Source organism: Bacillus rossius, chromosome 3, assembly GCF_032445375.1.
Source record: "Bacillus rossius redtenbacheri isolate Brsri chromosome 3, Brsri_v3, whole genome shotgun sequence".
Classification (NCBI taxonomy): Eukaryota; Metazoa; Arthropoda; class Insecta; order Phasmatodea; family Bacillidae; genus Bacillus; species Bacillus rossius.
In genome coordinates, this window is record NC_086332.1 from 74,677,050 (window position 1) to 74,698,535 (window position 21,486).

Consider the following 21,486-nt stretch of genomic DNA (forward strand, 5'->3'; position numbering starts at 1 on the left):
CTAGCCTACGTGCTGATTTTCAGGATGGTCTAAGTAACGTGCAGAGGGATATTGGGGAATTACAGGACAGGTTAGGGGCACATATAGCAGAACAGAATTCTGCTATTGAACATCTCAATGAACGAGTATCACAAGGACAGTCGCGACTTGATATTTTAGAAACGAAGACCACGTCTTTATTAACTGCTGCTCAGGAGAAACAACAAGAAATTCAGAACCAGTGCACGCACAACCATATGTTACTGAGGTCTGAAATACACAAGCAGGCAGAACAGCTGAATTTGAGGTTAGAGCAGGTGGAAGAGTCTACTGCTACTTTTCACAGCAGAGTAGATGCTCTAGGAACTAACTGCATCCAGGTAGCTACCGAAACAGTAAGTAGTCACACTGAACTGTTACGAAACCAGGTTAAGGAGCTGGAGCGGCGGTTAAGCAAAATAAGCTGTGATATGTCACCTCCCCTACCAACAATAAATAATACTACACCTATTCAGGCACCTAGAGTCGATTACATTCCTGAAACAGCGGTAAATGATCATATTTCAGGACAGGCATTGTTGAGTAATACCGTCAGTACCCCAAACATGGACCCTGCCACGCTTATGCATCACCCGGCACGCCATTGGTCTGAGGCAATGCCGACATTTTCCGGAAAAACATCCGAAAATCCTATCAGATTCCTTAATAAGTTTGAGGAATACGCCCAAACGTTTGGACTACAGGACACAGAAAAATTAAAATGCCTAAACACTGCTTTAAAAAGTCACGCATTTTATTGGTGGGAGATGGTCAACACTACGATCACGTCATACGAACATTTCAGAGAATCATTTAAACAGCAATACTGGAGCTTAAGGATCCAGGGAAATTTGCGTGCGCAACTACATTCTGAGCGGTATGATCATAAGCGAGGAATGTCGCTAGAAGCTCATGTAACCAGCATGTTTGAACGCACTCGTTATTTGGATTTGCAGATGACGGATGACGAATTCATCGCCACCATACTGACGCAATTACCGATAAAATATCAATTGCAATTGACTGGAAGGGCATACAGAGAAATAAATGATTTCCGAGAACAACTACTAAATTTTGATAAACTCGAGAAAATGAATCGCACACAAACACCTCGCGATAATCTTGTCCACGACATTGTTCAACATTCAAAAAAATACTCCCGTTCATAACTATTGGCATAATAGAGATAATCGACCTAAGGATGAACGAAAAGCTGCGGTAAACTACGTACGCTGGCAGTACCAGGAAGAACGACCAAGGCACCGAAACAATTTCAAGGGAAATTATCAACAATCAAACCAGCACCAGCGAAAGGCTGCATACAAGGGGAAAACATGGTGGTCTCGCAACAAGTGGTACAATAATGATCATGAAGAGGATTACCATCAGAATAGGTACAGCAGGAGCGACAACCGACAAAGATCACTAACACCAGAACAACAGCCTTCCAGGGAATCCATGTACGAGAAACGGCGAGCTTATTCCGATGATGAATATGAAGATTCACGCAAGGCGCACGAGGCAAAAGAATACAAGCAAGCGTCGAGACACTGCACGGAAGATCGACAGCCATTATCTCAGTCTCCTACTGTACGAGGAGATCGTCTCAGCCCCAGAACAGCAGGGTACGCCTCGAACAGTAAACAAATCATTTCTACATTTCCACCACCGTTCACTTCAACTTTATCACCACAACAACAACATGGCTATTTTTCTAGGAACGAGCCATTGAACCCTACAGCTCCAAATTTCCAAACAGCTGTAAATAATGCCAACAAAGCAGGCATCTGGATGCCGTCAGGAAGCGAGGAAGGTGACAAGACGTTAAACTAGAACGGGTCAAGGTAATATCGCCCCGGACCGAGACCCTAGTACCTGGAAAGAGGTTAACTCCATTTGAAATCCTTTGTGTGAACCGTTCCGATGCGATATACCAGCGTTACCTTTCTGGACTAGACGAGAAATCATCAAGAGAAGACCTACCTACGAGCGATGTCCATCAGCTAGTACAGGCTAAACTACTGTCTGCCGCAGCAACAAGATGCCGAAGAAAGCCAGCATCTAAGAGAAGTAGCTTCGAAATTGGATCGCTAGTTCTTCGTAAGACATCCAATATTAGCAAGAAATGGTATAATGTAACCAGCAAGTTATTCTTACTATTCACTGGACCATATGTGATTACTGAAGTCATCAATGAAAATTGCTATACGCTAGCTGAGGTAGATACTAAGCGTGTAATTGGTAGATACAATATTGCTCAATTACGCGAATATAAGCCTCCGATAGTGAGATAAATAGATGTCAACACAATGCTAATGTAATCTGTTATGAAAGTAAACAATTGAGTATGGTCAGTTAAATGAAATTTAATTATCTACATAGTTCTCCAGAGTAGAGAGAAAATTCAGCTGCATCGTGTATAACAGTATGGTACAGTAGTTATAAGTGCCGACGAGTCGCTGGAATTGACTGACTGTGTTTTTTTTTTGTGTCGGCTGAATTATTTTCCAGTCGATGTCCGACGTATAGGTGAGGTGTGATACCGCCTGCGTACGGAATATTATGTCACAGTTCGGCTAAGTCCGAGGACTTAAAGCATAGATTCTATTTACTGTGATTTGTGTTCAAACCATGAGTTTGGCATTAACACGTCAGGTCAAGATATACAGAAACTATTCGGTATCAACTAGTACACTACTCAAGCACGAGAGCCAGTATTATTTAATTTGACGAGATTTTATCATATGATGATAGCTGATTTTACTCACATGTATATTTCAATAACGCCTGTTACATTTTGTGATCTGACGAAAAGCGTATTTTAGAACAACATCGTAACTATCAGGCTCTAAATCAATCAATATTATCTGCAAAATAAAGGAAGAGACTACACAGTTGCAAATACACTGTCAAGAATGAGTAATTACCTTGTTTGATGATAATTCAGTTGGTATCCAGTGAAATAAGAAAATATATATATCCTCACTCGTAGTTGACACTATTTCGATTGGATTGAAAATTTTGAACATTTTAATTATCTTAAGAAGCACACGAAAGGTGCACGGTATTTACAACGCCTCCGAAAAGCGTTTATTCGCCTTGTCAACACAACGCATCGCTATACACTGTTTACATATTTTTTTCCTCAGCTGACAAGCTAATTAAATAATTGACCCTAGGTTATTATGTTAATCTAACACGTTAGTGTTAAATATTATTAAGTGTATTTAATTTAGTTTTTTTTTTTTTAAAAAAAAAGATCTATTCTGTACCAGACAACTTCAAGAAAAGAAGCTTTGTGTAGGTGTAAGACTTGCTCAAGGAAGAGTGCAAGTAGACACATTTAATTTAGAAATTGGGACATGCTATGTTTCTAAGTGTGCGACGATTTCTGTTGTGAAACAAGAACACGCGTTATTCAAAATGTGTGCTAGTTATATGTTAGTGCTGGGACACCTACCATTAAACCCAAAAGCCATTTAAGAGACTTGTATAATGGGTATCTGAACGACGATCAGCGGATGGTTGTGAGAGTCCAAGTGGCGGAAGTGGCACGGACCGCGTGCACGTGCTTTGTCGCGGTGATCGCGCTGTCGCCTGGGAGCGGCGCCTGTCATCGGCAGCAGCGACGCATGGACCAGAATCATTATCATAGCCCCGAGGCTGACGACTAGTGACTGCCTGTCAACCCAGGAAGCTGCTTGAGTGGTATCCACTGCCAGGACACTGCCAATCGACCTGTACCATTGCCTCTACCCAGGTACACTGTTGTTTTCATCATGGAGGTAAGAGTGCACCGTGATGTCTGCTTGTTTGTGTCGTCGTCTTTGAACATCAACGCAGGATATGCAGAGCATGGAGTCAGATGCTGCGGTATAATGCAGTGCGTCTTCGTGCAACGAGATGCAACATTGCTTCGGACAGACATCACCCATTGTTGTGAATGTTTATGTTACAGTGTGTGTTGATCGCCCGAGCGATAGTACGTGTTTTATTTAGTAATACAGTTGAGTGTACACGGTTAATGTGATTCTAGAGATTGTTAATGAACACAAAAACTCCATAGTCGAATTACTGTGTGCTGACATAGTCTGTTTTGTGTCATCAGAAGCGGCAATTATGTACCGTTACAGTGCATAGTTATCTTACAAATTGTGCATGTGATTCATTTAATTATTTTTATTTGCTACTCCATGGTTGCGGTCAAAGACAACCATGTCTATGTGTACATTATTCTTTGGAAAGGCTTGTTTATGAAAAAATAAGGTGGTTGCTAAGGACGCTAAAAAGGAAAATGTATGTAATTAATGCAGAGAAGATTGAAAATAATATTACTAATCCTATCTGTTGGGAAATACCAAAGGAATTGATGTAGAGTTCATTTAAGAAAAAATGTTCGTATTGTAAGTTCATCCTGCTGATGTGGTATGTGTACTTTATTACATTTTTTTTCGTGTTCTACAAGATTCAATAATTATATACATATAAGTAACAGTCTAAAGTGAAATCGGTGATATTTTTAACAAGAAAAGCTGACAATTAAATATAATTTAAAATGAATCAAATATTTTCTGGATAATATGTTTTCTGTTGAAAGAAGTCAAGTCATTTTCGGCCCCCATACGTCTCGTTAGAAAGAACTCAAGAAATGCTACCCTGAGATTAAACTATAGCCGAGGAAATATAACAGATTTACCGTAAAAAGAAATAATAATTGAAATTGATAGATGTCATAATCAAACATAGACATCATAATTAAATATCCATTATATTTAATTAAGAACAATTGAGTGTTATGTGTCCGACCTAATCCGTGTACTTGATCAAAACTCAGTCTGGTACAGGGTAGATCCTATAAATTATATATTGTAGTGATACAATAATGGTAATTCAAATATTAGCTTTACTACCCAGTGTAAACATACTAATAATTCTTAAATTTGTATTGATTATTTTATTATAAAATTTGTCTACGGATCTGGATACATAACAGTGTGATGTATATACTCAAGGAACATATACGCACAATATTTTTTACACACTGATTTTTCGCACAGATTTTCTGTTTTAGTACTGACCTTTTACACTAATTTTTCTTTATGTTAACACTGCTTTTGGTTAATTTTAATTAGTTTCTGGAGTCCCTACACTTACGTAACTAATTTGATAAATCCAATTAATTTGGCAGAAGATAAGCATATGTTATGTGCATAATTGTAAAAATTAAAATTTAATTTAGAATCGAGTATAGAGTTCTGAAACTGTTGCAAAAAATCTCCTTGACTTTTCCATGTTTTTCCATGACCAATATTACAACTTCTCTAGCAAATTTTTCAAAATAATTGACCTATTATTCAATTTTATAAAAGAAATTAAGACGATCCAGCCTCCAGAACTAGATACAGGCTACTAGTTCAAACAGAACGTTGCACACACCATTTTAGAGTGTGTATGACCATGCACTAAATCACCACCGGGGAAAAAATGTTGTCAGAGCATACCGAAGCATGACATTTCCCCCTCAATTTACCATCACTGAGGAATTTCCATGGCTTTTCCAGAGTTTTAAGTAAATTCCCTGGCATTACCCTGACTTCTCAGAATGTGCAGAGAGAGAAGTTAGTTGGTACCTGCTGCTTGTAGATGGCGTAAGTCTCCTTCTCGTTGTTGAGGGCGGAACGGAAGTCGCCCATGCAGCTCTGGGTCCTCGCCACCAAGTGGTAGCTGACGGCCACCTTGAGGGACTTGGGGCCGTAGTAGCGGATGTTGAGGGCCAGCGCCTTCTCCAGGAACCTCAGGGAGAGCTCGTACTCCCCGACCGCGTGCAGTATCAGACTGATGTTGCTCTGAGGACAGGCACGACACGACCACACTACAGTTCACAACACTCGGCTCCACCAGCGTTACATTTATCACTGTGATTAAAATATTTGTATTCTTGATTTTATAAACACAAGTACAGACAGTAAAAGAGATAGGACATTAAAAAGCAATCACTAATTTCAATAACAATCAGCTTTGGCCACAACACAACATTCATAATATAAAAGACAGCACACACAAAGCAAATGTTTTTTTTCGACAAAGTTCTTCCCTTTTCACAATGTGTTGCGTGTTTCTTTTTCGAAGGAAATATTGTAAATTGTGGCTATAGGCCTGCAGGGCAAGCATGGTTCTCTTTTTCACCCATCATAGGGACGACGTTTCATCGGTATGACACTTCACCAATAAAAGCAAGCATGGATTGGAAGTCATCTTTTGTTAAGGCATCATTTGTACGATATGCCTGTCGTACGTATGACGTTCAGTTAACACCGTAATACTGTCTCTTACATTCTTTTATTACTGAAAATAATTCTTTCAAGTGAGTAAAATACCTAATACATTCTTGTGAAATTTAAGGTTTTGCCTTAAACCATATATATGTACTCAGAAATGATATAGATGCAATATATGATGTGTAACAAAAAAAATTAGGTTTGTCTCTAAACAAACTTCAAAATAACTGGTCTCCGATAATAATTACGTGGCTTAAATGTATAGTATTGTGTATTCGTGAGAATAAGTTGCACTGATTATTCTTTCTCATTATTTTTAACAGTACAGTACTCATTTTGCAACAAAATGTCGTATTTAAAAATAATAATCACAGGTAATCTGTAGACATCTGCAAATTGTGATTTTTCAGTTCAAATCGAATTTCAAAAAAATTCATGAGTTTCGAATTTTTTTCGAATCGAATTTGAGGTTATTTATTAAAATAACATAGATCATTAAAATTTTTTAACATACCACCTTTCAAAAACTTGTCACATAATTCACAGTTTAAATCAAGTAACTAAAATTAAAGTGAGACTATATTGAAGAAGCACAACCCGATTCTCAAAAATTAATAAAAAAAAAAAAATTAAAAATTATATTTCTGTAGCACTAACATACAATCATACTAATTACTGTATTTTGTAAATTTACAGACTGGCAATCATTAGTGTGTTTGAAAGTTTGACAGTTTTAGTTGGTTATTTTATAAAGTGGAACATGGCTATGCACATTACTTACAGTAAAACTTATTTCCACTTTTCATGGGGTCAAAGTAAAAAAGTTTAAAAAGCAGGAAAGTGTAAATAAAGGAAAGACCATAAAAAGTATCACAGCTTACCTTATTAAGCATGTTTGACTTTCAAGGATAAAAATATTAATAAAAATATCACAGCATAAGGAAGTTGTACAAAAGAAAAATAACAAATTTACAGTTTTTATTGCTTAAGCATCGCACATTTTATTCTTAAATCAAGTTTGAAAATTAGGGGTGAGACCGTGGATGCTACTATTATGGAAAAAAGAAAAAAAAAGTAATCCATAAAAACAAAACCTATTCATGGAAAGTACGTTTATTTAAAAAGTAGACGTTGCGTAAGCACACCAAATAATTTAAATTAATGAGTGATGCAATAAAACCATTTTATTCAACGTAAAAAAAAATAAACCCGTAGCAAGAACGTGATTTGTAACTATACGCATAACGATCGGGCGGGTTAACTCGGTTCCTGACAGAGCGCGCGTGTGCATGCAGTCTGCGAGCTATTAATATAAATCTTCGACTACGTGCGCACGCTCTATACAGGGAATACAGGAATCAATACAACCAAACTGGCGCTGCTTACGTTTTTATAAGCGGTATAAAGCGACTCCCAAGACGTTAAAGATGAAGTTTATAACTTTTAAAAACTTCTTTAAAACACGATTTACACATCAGATTACTATGTAATAGGAATAATTAAGTTATTAAGCAGTTTTATCAGAACGAATGGCATAAACTGCGTAAAGCAATAGGTGCGTTGTAAACAACGGGGAATTTATTGCATTACATCAAATGAAGTTAAAACGGGACAGAAATAAAATGGTTCAAATAACGTGAAAACGTAAATAACGGTAACGTAAATAAGGAGTTTCGCTGTATAATTTTTGTAAGTGGAAAATGTAATCGTTCATTTACATTTCTTTTAAACATTAGGGGGGGGGGGGGGGGGGGGGGGGGGGGGTAGGATGTCTTATTTTAGTATACCCAGACCAGTTTTTGCAAGTCAAATTATTGTAAAATGAATTTGATTCAAATTGACGAATTGAAAATAAAAAAATTCAAACTCTAATTCGGAAATTTCGAATATTCGCAGAACCCTAGTAATCTGTCTACATTTGTCACATTAAATATTAAAAAAAAAAAAAAAATTGGTTGTCTGTAAAGTCGGTTTACGGACGATAGTTTAACGTGACAACATCATAACAAAACATTGATGAAATGATTAATCCAGAAGAAAAGGAAATATATTCGGCCTGAGACTGAACCGTAATAGGTTTTTGCAACCAAACCATTTAGGCATTAAAAATATTATATTCTTTGAGGAAGAAATTTTTTTTTTTAATTTTTCTATCTTTTGTATGATAAAATCTACCTCTGCATACTTTTCTGAATAAAATTAAATCATCTTTATTGAATTATCACTATTTTGTATGGATACAAAGGAGTGAAATGAAATGTACAATTTAATTAATAAATTTACTTTTATTTGCATTAATTATTCAAATATATTTATTACTTTTGAAATGTTACGTGCGTCGTATTTATTTTTACAAGTACAAAAAAAAATTTTTGCACCTGCCGGGATTCGAACTGACAACCTTACAATTAGAAGATAGCGCCGCTGATCGCTCACCCACGAAGCCATATTTGATAATTAATAGTTTCAGATGTTATATATACATTTATAAAAATTTTGTTCACGGTAGGGGAATGTTATTATTTGGTTTTTATAACTCAATTTTATAACAAATACACATCCCAAATACACCAAACTTATTTATAATGTGTTACAATATTTTTTAAAACATTGTGCAAAAGATCCCAGTTGTAATTTGCATTATTATGTGTAAATGTAAAACACCATTGTTGGTTCAAAACATATTTGAATATTCAACATTACTTTTAAATAACTGTACCGATTGTGCTGAAAATCGGTGGACAATCGTTAAATTACATTGTTGGATTTGTAAATAGTGCTTACCCTAGATTTATGTTAACTAATTCAAGTGTTGGACGCTTCAAAATTCAAATATGGCGCCATTTCGCTGCCATTAACTCAAGCGATCCTGGTGGCCATCAGAAAAGACTCAGTGGTTCGTCTGGTACCGGCGTCATCGGACGTCCGGCTATCGTTTTTGACTTTCATGTTATCTGGTAACAGTTTCAGTACGAAACATTTGGTCCTCCGGGCCGGATCAATCCGCTAACCGCGATTACTGAGCTATCGGGCTCAGTTCTAGTTACGTGGAGAGATTCGGAGTGTTTGTTTGCGTCGTTCATTGTACCGAGTCTCCTTTGTCCGTCGTTGCCCCGCCATAAAAACGTGAACGGGTTATCATCTTAATGTGCTATTAGCTTCCAGTGGAAGGGAAGATAACAACTGAGTGCGTAAGGGAAGATAAGAACTGAGTGCGTAAGGGAAGATAAAAATTGCCTTTATCACACTGACGGTGTTGGTGCTGACGAAGCCTTTTGTGTCGTGCCGCACTATTATTTCTTATCTTTCCACGGTAACCAGATACTGATAATGACCGGTCTGCTATAAGATTGCGTGTTTTCTAAGACTGGCGGTGAAAATGACTTTGAATTATTAAGTAGACCGTTAACATAGATTTTGCCAAGTCTTTGTTCGGTATTACTACACATATCGATACAAAATCGATTCGCAGGACATTGAAAATCGATTATTTAAACACTACTCGGTTTAGAATCGATTTTAGTTATAAAATCGATTTTATAAACACCACTCGGTTCAGAATCGATTTTTTGCTGAAAAATCGTTTACATTTAAATTTTTAGTTGGTGCTTCCATTTTTGACTGAGTGTACTTAAGTAGAATAAACACAACCATGACTGACAGTGTTTCAGCTCTGGAGCGACGTCTGGAGCGTGCTGAAAACCGATTACAGCGTGCCGCGGATCTGGCCAAAAGGGTTACTACAGACACTTCCAAGCAGTCATTATTCTTTGCAACCTGTCGGGACTTATCTCAGCTTCGTAATGGGTTTGAAGATGACCATTTGGCTTATGAATTGGCATGCAAGGAGCAAGTTGATTTTGATGACACAAGGCATACAAGTAGGCTAAATCACTTCGACGATCTTTATTATGAAGTTAATGCAATCTGGGACACATTAGTGCAGGATTCTAAGAACCGGAACAAGGAAACACGTAATCAATGTGCAGCTGGGTCGTCACCCCGTCTGCCAGCTATTGATTTACCCCACTTTCAGGGTAATCCAACAGAATGGCTCAGCTTCTCAAATCTGTTTGAGGCTCTAGTTGTAGACAACAGAAGTCTCACCAATGTAGAGAGACTATCTTACCTAAAGTCATCTTTGTCTGGTGACGCGTTGGCAGTAATTCAGGCATTACCCTTGACTGATTCGAACTATAGTATTGCTTGGGAACTACTGTCTAAGAGGTACAGTAACAAGCGCTTGATTGTTTCATTGCACATTGAAGCAATTATGCAAATACCATCTGTGTCATTAGAGGCCCCAGCATCAGTGAATAAGATGATGTCTCTTCTGGCAGAGCACATTGCGGCATTACGAGTGCTGGATGTCAATGTTGAAAAATGGGACCCGCTGTTGCTGCATATCATTGAAGCTAAGCTGGATAAGGTTTTGCGTAACCAGTGGGAGCTGTTTATTAATGACAAGGGAGCAGAGTTACCCAAGCTTACCGAGTTTTTGTTATTTTTAGAGGGTTATCGCCGTGCAGCTGAGTCACAGCTAGTGACGTCTGGGAAAACCTTTAAGAGCAAGTCGTCTATTTATTCTAAGCCAGCTTCTAGATATGTGCAACATCAGTCATTCGCAGGAAACACTGTTTCCAAGTCAGTGAAGTGTGTCATATGCAGTGGACCTCACGAAATCTACCAGTGCCCCAAGTTCCTTGAGTCATCTCCAAAGGAAAGGTATCAGATGGTGAGGTCAGGAAACCTCTGTTTGAACTGCTTGCGAACGTCTCATCATGCAAGTGCATGCCTTTCGTCTTCTCATTGTCGGTCTTGTGACTCTCGACATCACACACTACTTCATTTTAGTGACATGCGACCACAGTCACCAGACCATGATGGTGTGAATGCGTTGTGTGCTTCATCTCCTGGACAATATTTGGCTGCATCCGAACTGCATAATCAAGATAGTCCATCTACGATTTTGCTGTCCACTGCACTCATAGAAATTCCAGTCAGCTCTGGCAGGACTCACACAGTTCGAGCACTCTTGGACTCTGCCAGCCAATCCAGCTTCATGACAGAAGGTTGTGTGAAGAGGCTAGGCTTAATACGTCGAAAGGCAGCTCTGCCAGTCTACGGTGTTTCCCAGGTACCAGTGCATGTTGCTAGGGGAGTAGTTGACTGTTTAGTGAAACCAGTTGGTCAGGAGGGTCCGCGATTGTCACTCACTGCCTTCATTTTGCCTAAGATCACTGGCTCACTGCCTACAACACAACTGAACCCTCATTCATGGGATCATCTTTCCCATTTGCAACTAGCTGACCCTCACTATGCACAGCCTGGGCCTATTGATGTGCTAATTGGGGCAGATCTGTTTCCCTATGTGCTGAGCGGACGCACACTAAGTCTCAGTACCCAGGTCCCTGTAGCGATTGACACTGTCTTTGGATGGGTAGTGATGGGGAGAGTACCCACATCTGCAGTATCGCTCAGTTGTGTATCACTTCATTCTATTACACCAACACTTGACGACACAGTTCGGCAGTTTTGGGAGGTGGAAGAGGTTATTGTACCCCCAAAGCCTTCCTCTGAGGACATTCGATGTGAACAGATCTTTCTCGAGACTTGCAGAAGAGATGAGAATGGTAGATATAGTGTGGCTTTACCTTTCAAGGAGCCTTCACCTCATTTTGAGGAATCACGTGTTCAAGCACTAAAACGTTTTCACTACCTTGAACGCAAGATGAACAAAAACCCTCATTTTAAGGCATCCTATGTAGAATTTATGTCAGATTACATTGACCAGGGTCATATGTCAATGGTTCAAGAACCCCAGTTGACTACACCGTCGTTTTATATTCCGCATCACGGAGTTTTGAAACCAGACAGTAGTACAACAAAGTTACGTGTGGTCTTTGATGCATCGGCCAAGGACAGCAAAGGAACTTCTCTGAATGATCAATTACTTACGGGACCCAAACTGCAGAGAGACATAGCTGACATTCTTCTCTCATTTCGAGATCATGCAGTTGCATTTACTGCTGACATACGACAGATGTACCGTCAGATTCTAGTTCAAGAGGAATTCCGCGACTGTCAACGAATTCTGTGGCGACCATCTGATGATGATCCAGTTTGTGAGTACAGGCTCAACACTGTTACCTATGGCGTGTCATCTGCACCCTACCTTGCTATCCGCACACTCCATCAACTGGCTGCAGATGAGAAAGATAGATTCCCTCGGGCATCATCAGTCCTCCTAAAAGACACGTATGTTGATGATGTTGTAACTGGAGCACCCAATGCACGTGAGGCTATCTCATTGCAAAGAGAGTTAATTGACCTCCTCAAGGCTGGTGGTTTTCAGTTGCGAAAATTTGCCAGTAATGATTTATCTCTGCTCTCTTGGCTTTCCGAAGACTTGGTGCAGGGCAGCAAGGCTCTCCCCTTGGACAACACTTGTGGACTTCCCACCGTCAAAATATTGGGTCTGCAGTGGCAATCTGAAGTGGATGCATTCGCTTACAATGTTCAACCTACTTCCTCGACAGCTACGAAGCGGAGCATACTGTCCGACTTGGCGCGAATATTTGACCCTCTAGGTTGGCTGTCACCTGTGGTCCTGCTTGCAAAATGCCTCATTCAGCACTTGTGGATTCGATGCATAGATTGGGATGACCCTCCTCCTGCCGACATCCTTGCAACGTGGCAGCGGTTCCAGCGAGAGCTTCCTAGTCTGGCTAGCATCACTATTTCAAGATTTGTCCCAGTGACCCAAAGAGAACTCTTACTAGAGATCCATGGATTCTCTGATAGTTCGGAGCAAGGTTATGCGGCAGTTGTTTATCTCAGAGCCACTTCACCTGATGGCTCAGTATCTGTATACCTTCTGGTTGGAAGGTCAAAGGTAGCCCCAATTAAAAGAGTGTCATTGCCTCGCCTGGAACTCTGTGGTGCTTTGCTGCTTGCTCGCACAATGCATAGAATCTTGCAAAATTATGGACCTCATGTGAACCTAGACCAAATATTTGCCTGGACAGACTCTACAGTTGTCCTCCACTGGATCCGTGGATCACCTCATAAATGGAAAACTTTTGTTGCAAATCGTGTCGGCCAAATCCATGACCTTGTCCCAGCAAAGCACTGGAATCATGTGTTGTCAGACAGCAACCCGGCTGATTGTGCCTCTAGGGGCTTGTTTCCAAGTGAGATAGCTGACCACTCGCTGTGGTGGACCGGTCCATCATGGCTGTATAAGCCACCAGAGGAATGGCCACAACTCACCGGCTTGATGGACAGCATGGACGAAACAGTGATGGAACAACGGATCTTTACCTTGCATAGTGTCAACCCTCTGGCAGACACTACGCTGCTGGAAAGGTTCTCATCTTTAAGCAAGGTCAAACGCATTACGGCCTATTGTCTCCGCTTTGTGCAACGTTTGCGCTTCAAGAAACTTCCCCCCCGTAGTCCACCAGATGCTAATGAGCTTAAAGATGCCATGATGGTATGGGTTCGTTTAGCCCAGGCTTCAGCATTCGCATCTGATATCAAAGCTCTGCAAGCTAACCAACCATATCGGGGTCCACTCTTCAAGCTGTCTCCCTTCTTGGATCCTGCTGGCATTCTCAGGGTGGGCGGACGTTTGGAACTATCAGACTTGGCTTACAACCAACGACATCCAATTCTACTGCCCAAACACCACAGATTGACAGACCTTGTAATTGACCACCTTCACATCCATCTGATGCACTGTGGTCCCACCATACTACAGTCTGCTGTGCAACGTGACTTCTAGATTGTAGGTGCTCGGGGCCTCATTCGTCAACGGCTGAAGAAGTGTACTTTATGCTTTCGAGTTCGCCCTGTGCCTCGAAACCCACCCATGGGTAATCTTCCAGTCGATCGTGTCACACAAGCCAAGCCATTTCTCAAGACAGGAGTCGACTATGCTGGACCCTTTAAAATCACCATGTCCCGACTGCGGAAGGCCCGCATCCAGGATGCCTACTTGTGCCTGTTTGTATGCTTTGCCACCAAGGCAATCCACTTGGAGCTGGCCTCTGATCTGACGACAGATGCTTTCATAGCTGCCTTTCGCCGTTTCTTGTCTCGTCGGGGGCGATGCTCTGACCTTCACAGCGATTGCGGGACTAACTTTGTCGGTGCCAGTCGCTTGTTGACTGGACTAAGAGCCTTCATGTCAAGCAAGGATACACATGACTCCTTTGCTCAGTCGCTGGTTGAACACCAAGTTACCTGGCATTTCAATCCCCCATCAGCACCACATTTTGGAGGCCTGTGGGAGGCAGGTGTAAAGTCTGTGAAGTCTCTCCTCATAAAGAGTGTAGGTGCTCAGGTACTCACTTATGAAGAATTATACACTCTCATGACACAAGTGGAGGCCATTCTCAACTCACGGCCTCTGTGTGCTCTCTCAAATAATCCAAACGACATGGCTGCTCTGACACCCAGTCATTTTCTAGTCTTGGGGCCTCCTGCACTAGTGCCCGAACCAGATTTGTCCCACCTCAAGCTAAATCGTTTGTCTCGATGGCAACTCATCCAGCAAGCGCATCAGTCATTCTGGAAGCGCTGGCACCAGGATTATCTACAACAGCTGCAGCAACGACCCAAGAGCCTAACTGACCAAGACATCCTCAGTGTTGGCACCTTGGTTCTCATCAAAGATCCGAATCTACCACCATTGTGCTGGAAGTTAGGCCGTATTGTGAAGACTTTTCCTGGCTCAGATGGTGTCGTGAGAGTGGCTGAGGTGAAGACCCAACAAGGCACCTTTCTACGGCCTGTGGTGAAGCTGTGCCCGTTGCCCGCCCAATAAATGTTTAAAATATGCATTTTGGTGGGCGGTATGTTGGATTTGTAAATAGTGCTTACCCTAGATTTATGTTAACTAATTCAAGTGTTGGACGCTTCAAAATTCAAATATGGCGCCATTTCGCTGCCATTAACTCAAGCGATCCTGGTGGCCATCAGAAAAGACTCAGTGGTTCGTCTGGTACCGGCGTCATCGGACGTCCGGCTATCGTTTTTGACTTTCATGTTATCTGGTAACAGTTTCAGTACGAAACATACATAATATTAATAATTCAAACGACAAAAATATGATTGAAAAGTCAAATCGATGGTCGTTCCAATCGAGTGGAAGAGAGATGCCACGCATGCATAGGCCCTACAATGAGCATGAAGAGAGATGCCACGCATGCGTACAATGAGCAAATAGGACACATCCGTAGTGGGACACTTTTTCGTGCGTGTAGCCGGCGTTCATCGATTTATTAGATGTTATCATGTCAATAAAGGTCATGACAATCACGTAATATTCCAACAAAATACATCCCATTAGTTAATTTTTCTTTACAAAAGTTAAGTGTTAAACACATACAAGAGAGTGGTTTATACAACTTATAAAAACAGTGGATTTTTTCCTTTAGTTGTTCTTTCATCACAAAAAAAATTTTCTTGCACTTTCATGCACTGATAAGGTTGAAAAACACAAAAATACTGCTGATTAAATACTAGCAGTCTGCTGGTTTATTTTACTATATTATTTTATCACAGATTAAAAAGAAAGAATTTCCTCCCAAGATTTCATTACTCTTAGATTAAGCATACTCTTCCCTGCGTAGGTGACTATGTTTGCTACTGCTGTATCGCATATTGCCACCTATTTTATGCAAATGGGCTTCCCTAACATACTTTTATGTATGATAAAAAAGTAACAATTTAGGGATAGTGTTTCACGTAGAGTTAAGTGATTTTGTGTTTATTTTTAATATTAAAAATATAGTTTTTGAGAATAGCTGCTTCTGTGAATAAAAAAATTAAAACATTCAGAAAATGGTATTTTTTGATAATATAATTTTCTGGTTGTTACCCAATAAATGCACAATAATGTCTACCATAGTTTCCTTAAATTAAATAAAGGCAATTAATTAACATGACTGAATTTGTGTTCTTCTATTTCAAGCTTGCAAGATGCTAAATAAATAGCATATTCAGATGATAAGTATGCTGGGGTGCAAAATAGTGTTAATAAAACTTGCTGTGCAATTAAAAAAATGCTATAAACCATTATAAACATAATGTAATTTAATAAAAAAGTACTTTTTTAAACAGATTTTAAGGGACATATTGCACATTTAGTTGTTTCAGTAACGAAAATAACCAAAATATGATTAAAGCAGTTGTTAGTCTAATAATAGTTCATGTCAAGTAGAAAGAGTTTTTATATTTTTTGGTTTTACCATACAGCCATAAGTTACAACCGTCCATTGAAAACAAAATAATTAAAAAACAGGCAACAAGTTTCACCAGATCACCAAGTAATAATGTTATATTAAAACTACACACTTTCAGTTTTTAAAATCCTTTATCAAGCCTATTATTTAACCTTTAATAATCATAACCGACTTTGACATGTTAAATGATTTCATTGTGTTCTTAGTCCGATAAATGATGGGTGTTTTGCGGAGCAATAATAGAATATAAAACTTACATTTAAAGGAAGACCAATAGGTATACAATGCGTAATGATAAAAAATATAGAATATAACTGTGGGAAATAATGGAAACATCATGCCTAAGTTTTACGAATGTGCAAAATAAGGTTTTAGTTTCGGTAGTTTACTATTGGCTGTAAATTGCTGGAATTTACACCATCTGCCAAAAAAAAAAAAAAAAAAAGCCCTTCTTGTAAAATTACTGCCAACCTCTGCATGTTATCGACTGCTGAGCTGTCATAGGTAAGGTGCCTTAGCGATGTCAGGAGAGTTATGGCGATATGATCCGTGCTCACATTTTCATGCAGCCATCATAACTTAGCTGTCGTACCGGAGATGCGTCACCACTACGACAATGGCGAGTAGAAAAACCATGCTTGAGCTGCTGAAAGCTTTATTGAGCTCTATTACCAAAATGTGCAATTCTTCGGCATTCAAATAATTTAAACATCTACCTACCTTCTAAAAACAATTAAAAATAAGAACTATGTAACAAAATTCCTCCAGAGACTAGAAATTTTTTTTTTATGTATTATTAATCATGGAATTAATTAATAAAGCTTTAAGGCAGGAAATATATAACTTAAACTGGAAACTTTTCCAGAAATGTTTTTACTGCTAAAAGCATTCTGAAGTATTTCTTAAGACTTGAAACTCTGGGCAAAGATTTTGATAACACAACACTGTATCGACAGTGAGAGGTGGTTCACACTCACGTCCAGCAGGGCCACCTCCGGGTGGTTCTCCCCGCAGACGACGAGCGCCAGGTAGCGGGCACGGTACAGCAGCTTCAGCGCCGTGCTCACTTGGCTGTTGGCGAAGCAGTACAGGGCCAGGTGGGTGTACTCGGTGACCGTGTGCGGGTGGTCCGGCCCGTTGACCCGCTCCGACATGAGCACGGCCTTCTGCTGGTGCACCAGGGCCTCCGAGTGGTCGCCCATCACGTAGTTGAGGCGCGCCAGCATGCGCAGGCACTGCGCTATCTCCGGGTGCATCGCCCCGTACACGTTGTTCAGCAGGTTTAGGGCCTCGCTGATCAGCTCGTAGCCGTCCTTCAGGTACCCTTGTTGGATCTTGCTCTGTCCTGTGGTGTAGAAGTTGTATGCGTCAGTCGCCTGCAAGTGATTTGTTGACGGATGAGACAAGGACTGGAAAAAACATTACCCACTCCTAGTCAATACTGACAACATTACAAAGTCGACTCAAAGTGCTCCGCTGCAGTGTACAGACAGGACCAAGGATTCTGCTTTCAAAAAACTTGCTACGCTCAAAATATTTAACATCGTGAATTAAAAAAACCTTAGAACCCCGAGGGGAGAGAAAAAGATTAAAATAGTACATTCCATTATCATTTTAAAAATTCTGACAATTTTACGTGAGCATAAATGACACAAATATACTTAAAAATAACCAAAACTCCTTTCTTAGTCAATCAATTACATTAACAGATAAAACTATGGTATTAAACACTTATAGCAGTCTCATTTTGAATTACCAACAATAATTAAACAATTTTTAAGCATAGAAAATAAAAAAAATACTGAGGCTTGTCTGTACACTGCATCAAACAGCTCTGAATCAAACAACAGCAACAAGAATGAATTTACAGATTTTTTAACTTTAAAATCGAAACCACCCAAAATTTATTTATTTATTTTTCATATTACAATATTCTCTTTGAATTATTAAATGTGACCCACTAATATAATATCAAATCACATCAAACAAAGAATATATGAAAACAGTTTTTAAATAGTATATTGAAAATAATTGTATGTTTAAAATGAAAAAAATACAAAAAAATTAATAGTAAAATAATATATAAATCAAGAGCTATACAAATATTTAAGTGGTAAATGTATAAAACTAATTTAAGACATTTCAATTCAAATTTTCATTAGAAGTTCTTTAAGTGAGTCAGTGAAAATAATTTAGGGTAAAATCAATATTTTTACATGCTAACAAATACTAAGAATGCCAAATAAACAATTCATTAGTTTGAATGAAAATTTTGATATAGTTTGGATTCAAAAATATTATAAACATTCTTTTTTATGAAAAAAGGTACATTTAAAATCTTAAACCATTAATTTTTATTTGTCAAAGAGTTATTCATTATAACCATCCATTTAAACAGCATGACCTCCAATATAAGAAGCAATTGAGCTTAAGATTCCCTAAAATATAAGATGCTCTTAAATGTTAGGCAATCTAGAAAATAATAAGACTTGAATTGTAAGATGACTAATGAAATGGAGGTCTTGAGATTAAAAAAACCTAGGATGTAAAGACCTGGTATAAAAAGGTTGTTATTAAATATTGGGTTTCAAAGTCAGTTATACTCAAATTTAAATGACATCATTTGTCAAAACAACAATTCAAGATCATTTCAAAATCAGTTAAAATAACACTGTTTCCAAGCTTACATGTGAAATGATGTTTACTTTTCATGTGAGATGTGATATTTGAAGCTTTATAGTCCTGAAGGTAAAAAGAAGTTCTTCATAAATGAAAATGCTATTAAATTTGCTACTTTAAGTAAATTTTTAATTTATAATTTAGTAAATTATTTAAGTAACAAAATGTGTGTTTACATTAATTTTCATTGCATATTACTTTTTGAATATTCCAAAAGATAAAGCAGACTTTGATATGTCTGTAAGCACATTTTTTCAGAGATACGAACCTTAAAAAAGAACCTGCAATTTCAATTACCAAATTAACAAACATTCTCTACTGTTTCTTACCGTTCAAAAATAGCAGAGTATGTACTATTACATATTTGCAAAATTTTGTAAATGCAGACTAATCAATTCCAGCAATTATTGATTCCCATGCTAACTCACAATGACTTGGTTTTAAGTGTGCTCAAGGTGGCTGTAGTTAGACAAGATATTCAAGACTGTTTGCCACATCCACGCTTTGCTCACATACAGTGGTGTCTGTCATCTTGATATGACCAAGAGACAAAGAAACACTACATAATACCTTAAATAGTTGGTACTAGGATGCAGGTTTTTCCAGACCAGTTAGTAGGTAATTTAAAATGCTAGTAATAAAATATCACCCTCAACACACCTAAAGAAGTATACTAACTTTAAAAACACAGGTAATGACAATTCTGGTCTAGGAGGAAATGTCACTGTGTTTTTAAAGTTAGTATACTACTTCTTTAGGTGTGTTGAGGGTGATATTTTATTATGCACCAGAATTGTAATAAAATAAGTGCACATTACAAAATGGAAATTTGCCAGGTTGAAAGTCTAACACACTAATGTGCATGCATGCAGAAACTGCTACAGCCACGAGCCAAAGTCATAAATATGGTGGACCAACATGTGACAACATGCACCAGTGCATTTTTTTTGGAGACTGTACTAAGCGTATTGGTGTGCGAAAGTAAACTTTTTGGTAGTGAAACTATCCTGGAATACATTTTGTAAACTTGAATAGTCAAAAAAATATTATAGCAACTTTAAAATACCTCTAATTTGTTGGCCATGAAAATTGTGTTAGGACAAGCATGGTGGCAAATATATTTAACATTTTGTTGGTTCTCTAAAGCATTATGAACATGGAACTATCCTGTAGATATTTTTCAAACTAATAGTTGCATTCCAACAGATCCCAGCTTTGGACTAATTTTCGACAAGCAATTTTATTAAAATACTGTCCATCTTGTTGGATTTCATTAAACTGTTAATACTATAACATATGTTTCTGCTGAAACAAATTAAATCAGACTGTAAATACTTCTTACAAACACACCTTAACATTACTGAGCTGACTCAATTTTATAATTATAATTATACTGCATTATTAAAAAAAACAAAAAGTGGCAAGGTTTGAACCATGTTCCTTGAGGTTAGCAAGGGCGCATTATACCACTGTGCCTTTAAGCCAATTAGGAATTTGGAAAGAAAATACCTATTTTAATCTTTGTAATGCTAGATTTCTTAGGTATTTTAAAAATTGAGATTACTTTTTACTATGACTGTTTTATTTTACCAAAAATATTTCATGGTAATTTAACTATCATAATGTTTCATTTGGCACACCCATACATTTGTTATGTACCATTATGTTTACGGAAGTGACTATATACGTGTTTATGTTGCTACACACGGGACTGTGATATTTGTATCACATTTCCGTTCATCGACTTCCGTTCCAGTTAACCGAAATAGCTGCTACCAAATGCAGTGTACCGAGAGCTAAGATGTTTACACATCAAAAAAATGTGGGCATGTTTCCCATTAATTTACGAAAAAATGAATACATGGGCAAAATAAATGGGTATCGTAATGTACGGAATCAACCTTACACTAGGAACATACCTTAAAGCAAAAAGCAATAAAATAAAAACAGCACTAAATTCAAAGCAAGCTAACACACCACTGGCATGCCACAAATGCATAATTTGTCAACAAATATTTAGCACACACAAATGAAGCATAAGCCAAGACACTGATGTTCATCACACACGATGCAGTCTGGATCAATTTTGTGCTGAAAAATAATTCCTGTTGGAAATAGGATAGAATCAGGAATTATTTGAATTTATAAATTCCAAAAATTTCTAGCATTTACAAAGAAAAAATTTGTAATTTTTATTATGTTGGCCCAAATCTAATGATGTTAATTAAATACACGCAGGTATTTACTGAGATATTACGAAA

At 38.4% G+C, this 21,486-nt stretch overlaps 1 protein-coding gene across 4 annotated transcripts in view; it reads right to left on the reverse strand.

Moving 5' to 3' along the window:
* LOC134530906 (clustered mitochondria protein homolog) overlaps nucleotides 1–21,486 on the reverse strand; it is a 216,767-nt gene that overhangs the window by 14,239 nt on the left and 181,042 nt on the right. For 2 of the 4 annotated variants that reach the window (XM_063366208.1, XM_063366206.1), the window contains 2 exons: nucleotides 17,524–17,955; nucleotides 5,649–5,864 (listed from right to left, as the gene is read on the reverse strand). In XM_063366208.1, coding sequence (XP_063222278.1) covers nucleotides 5,649–5,864; nucleotides 17,524–17,955 — 648 coding nt within the window. The remainder of the gene's footprint in view (nucleotides 1–5,648; nucleotides 5,865–17,523; nucleotides 17,956–21,486) is intronic. The other 2 variants (XM_063366207.1, XM_063366209.1) reach the window with 1 other exon arrangement.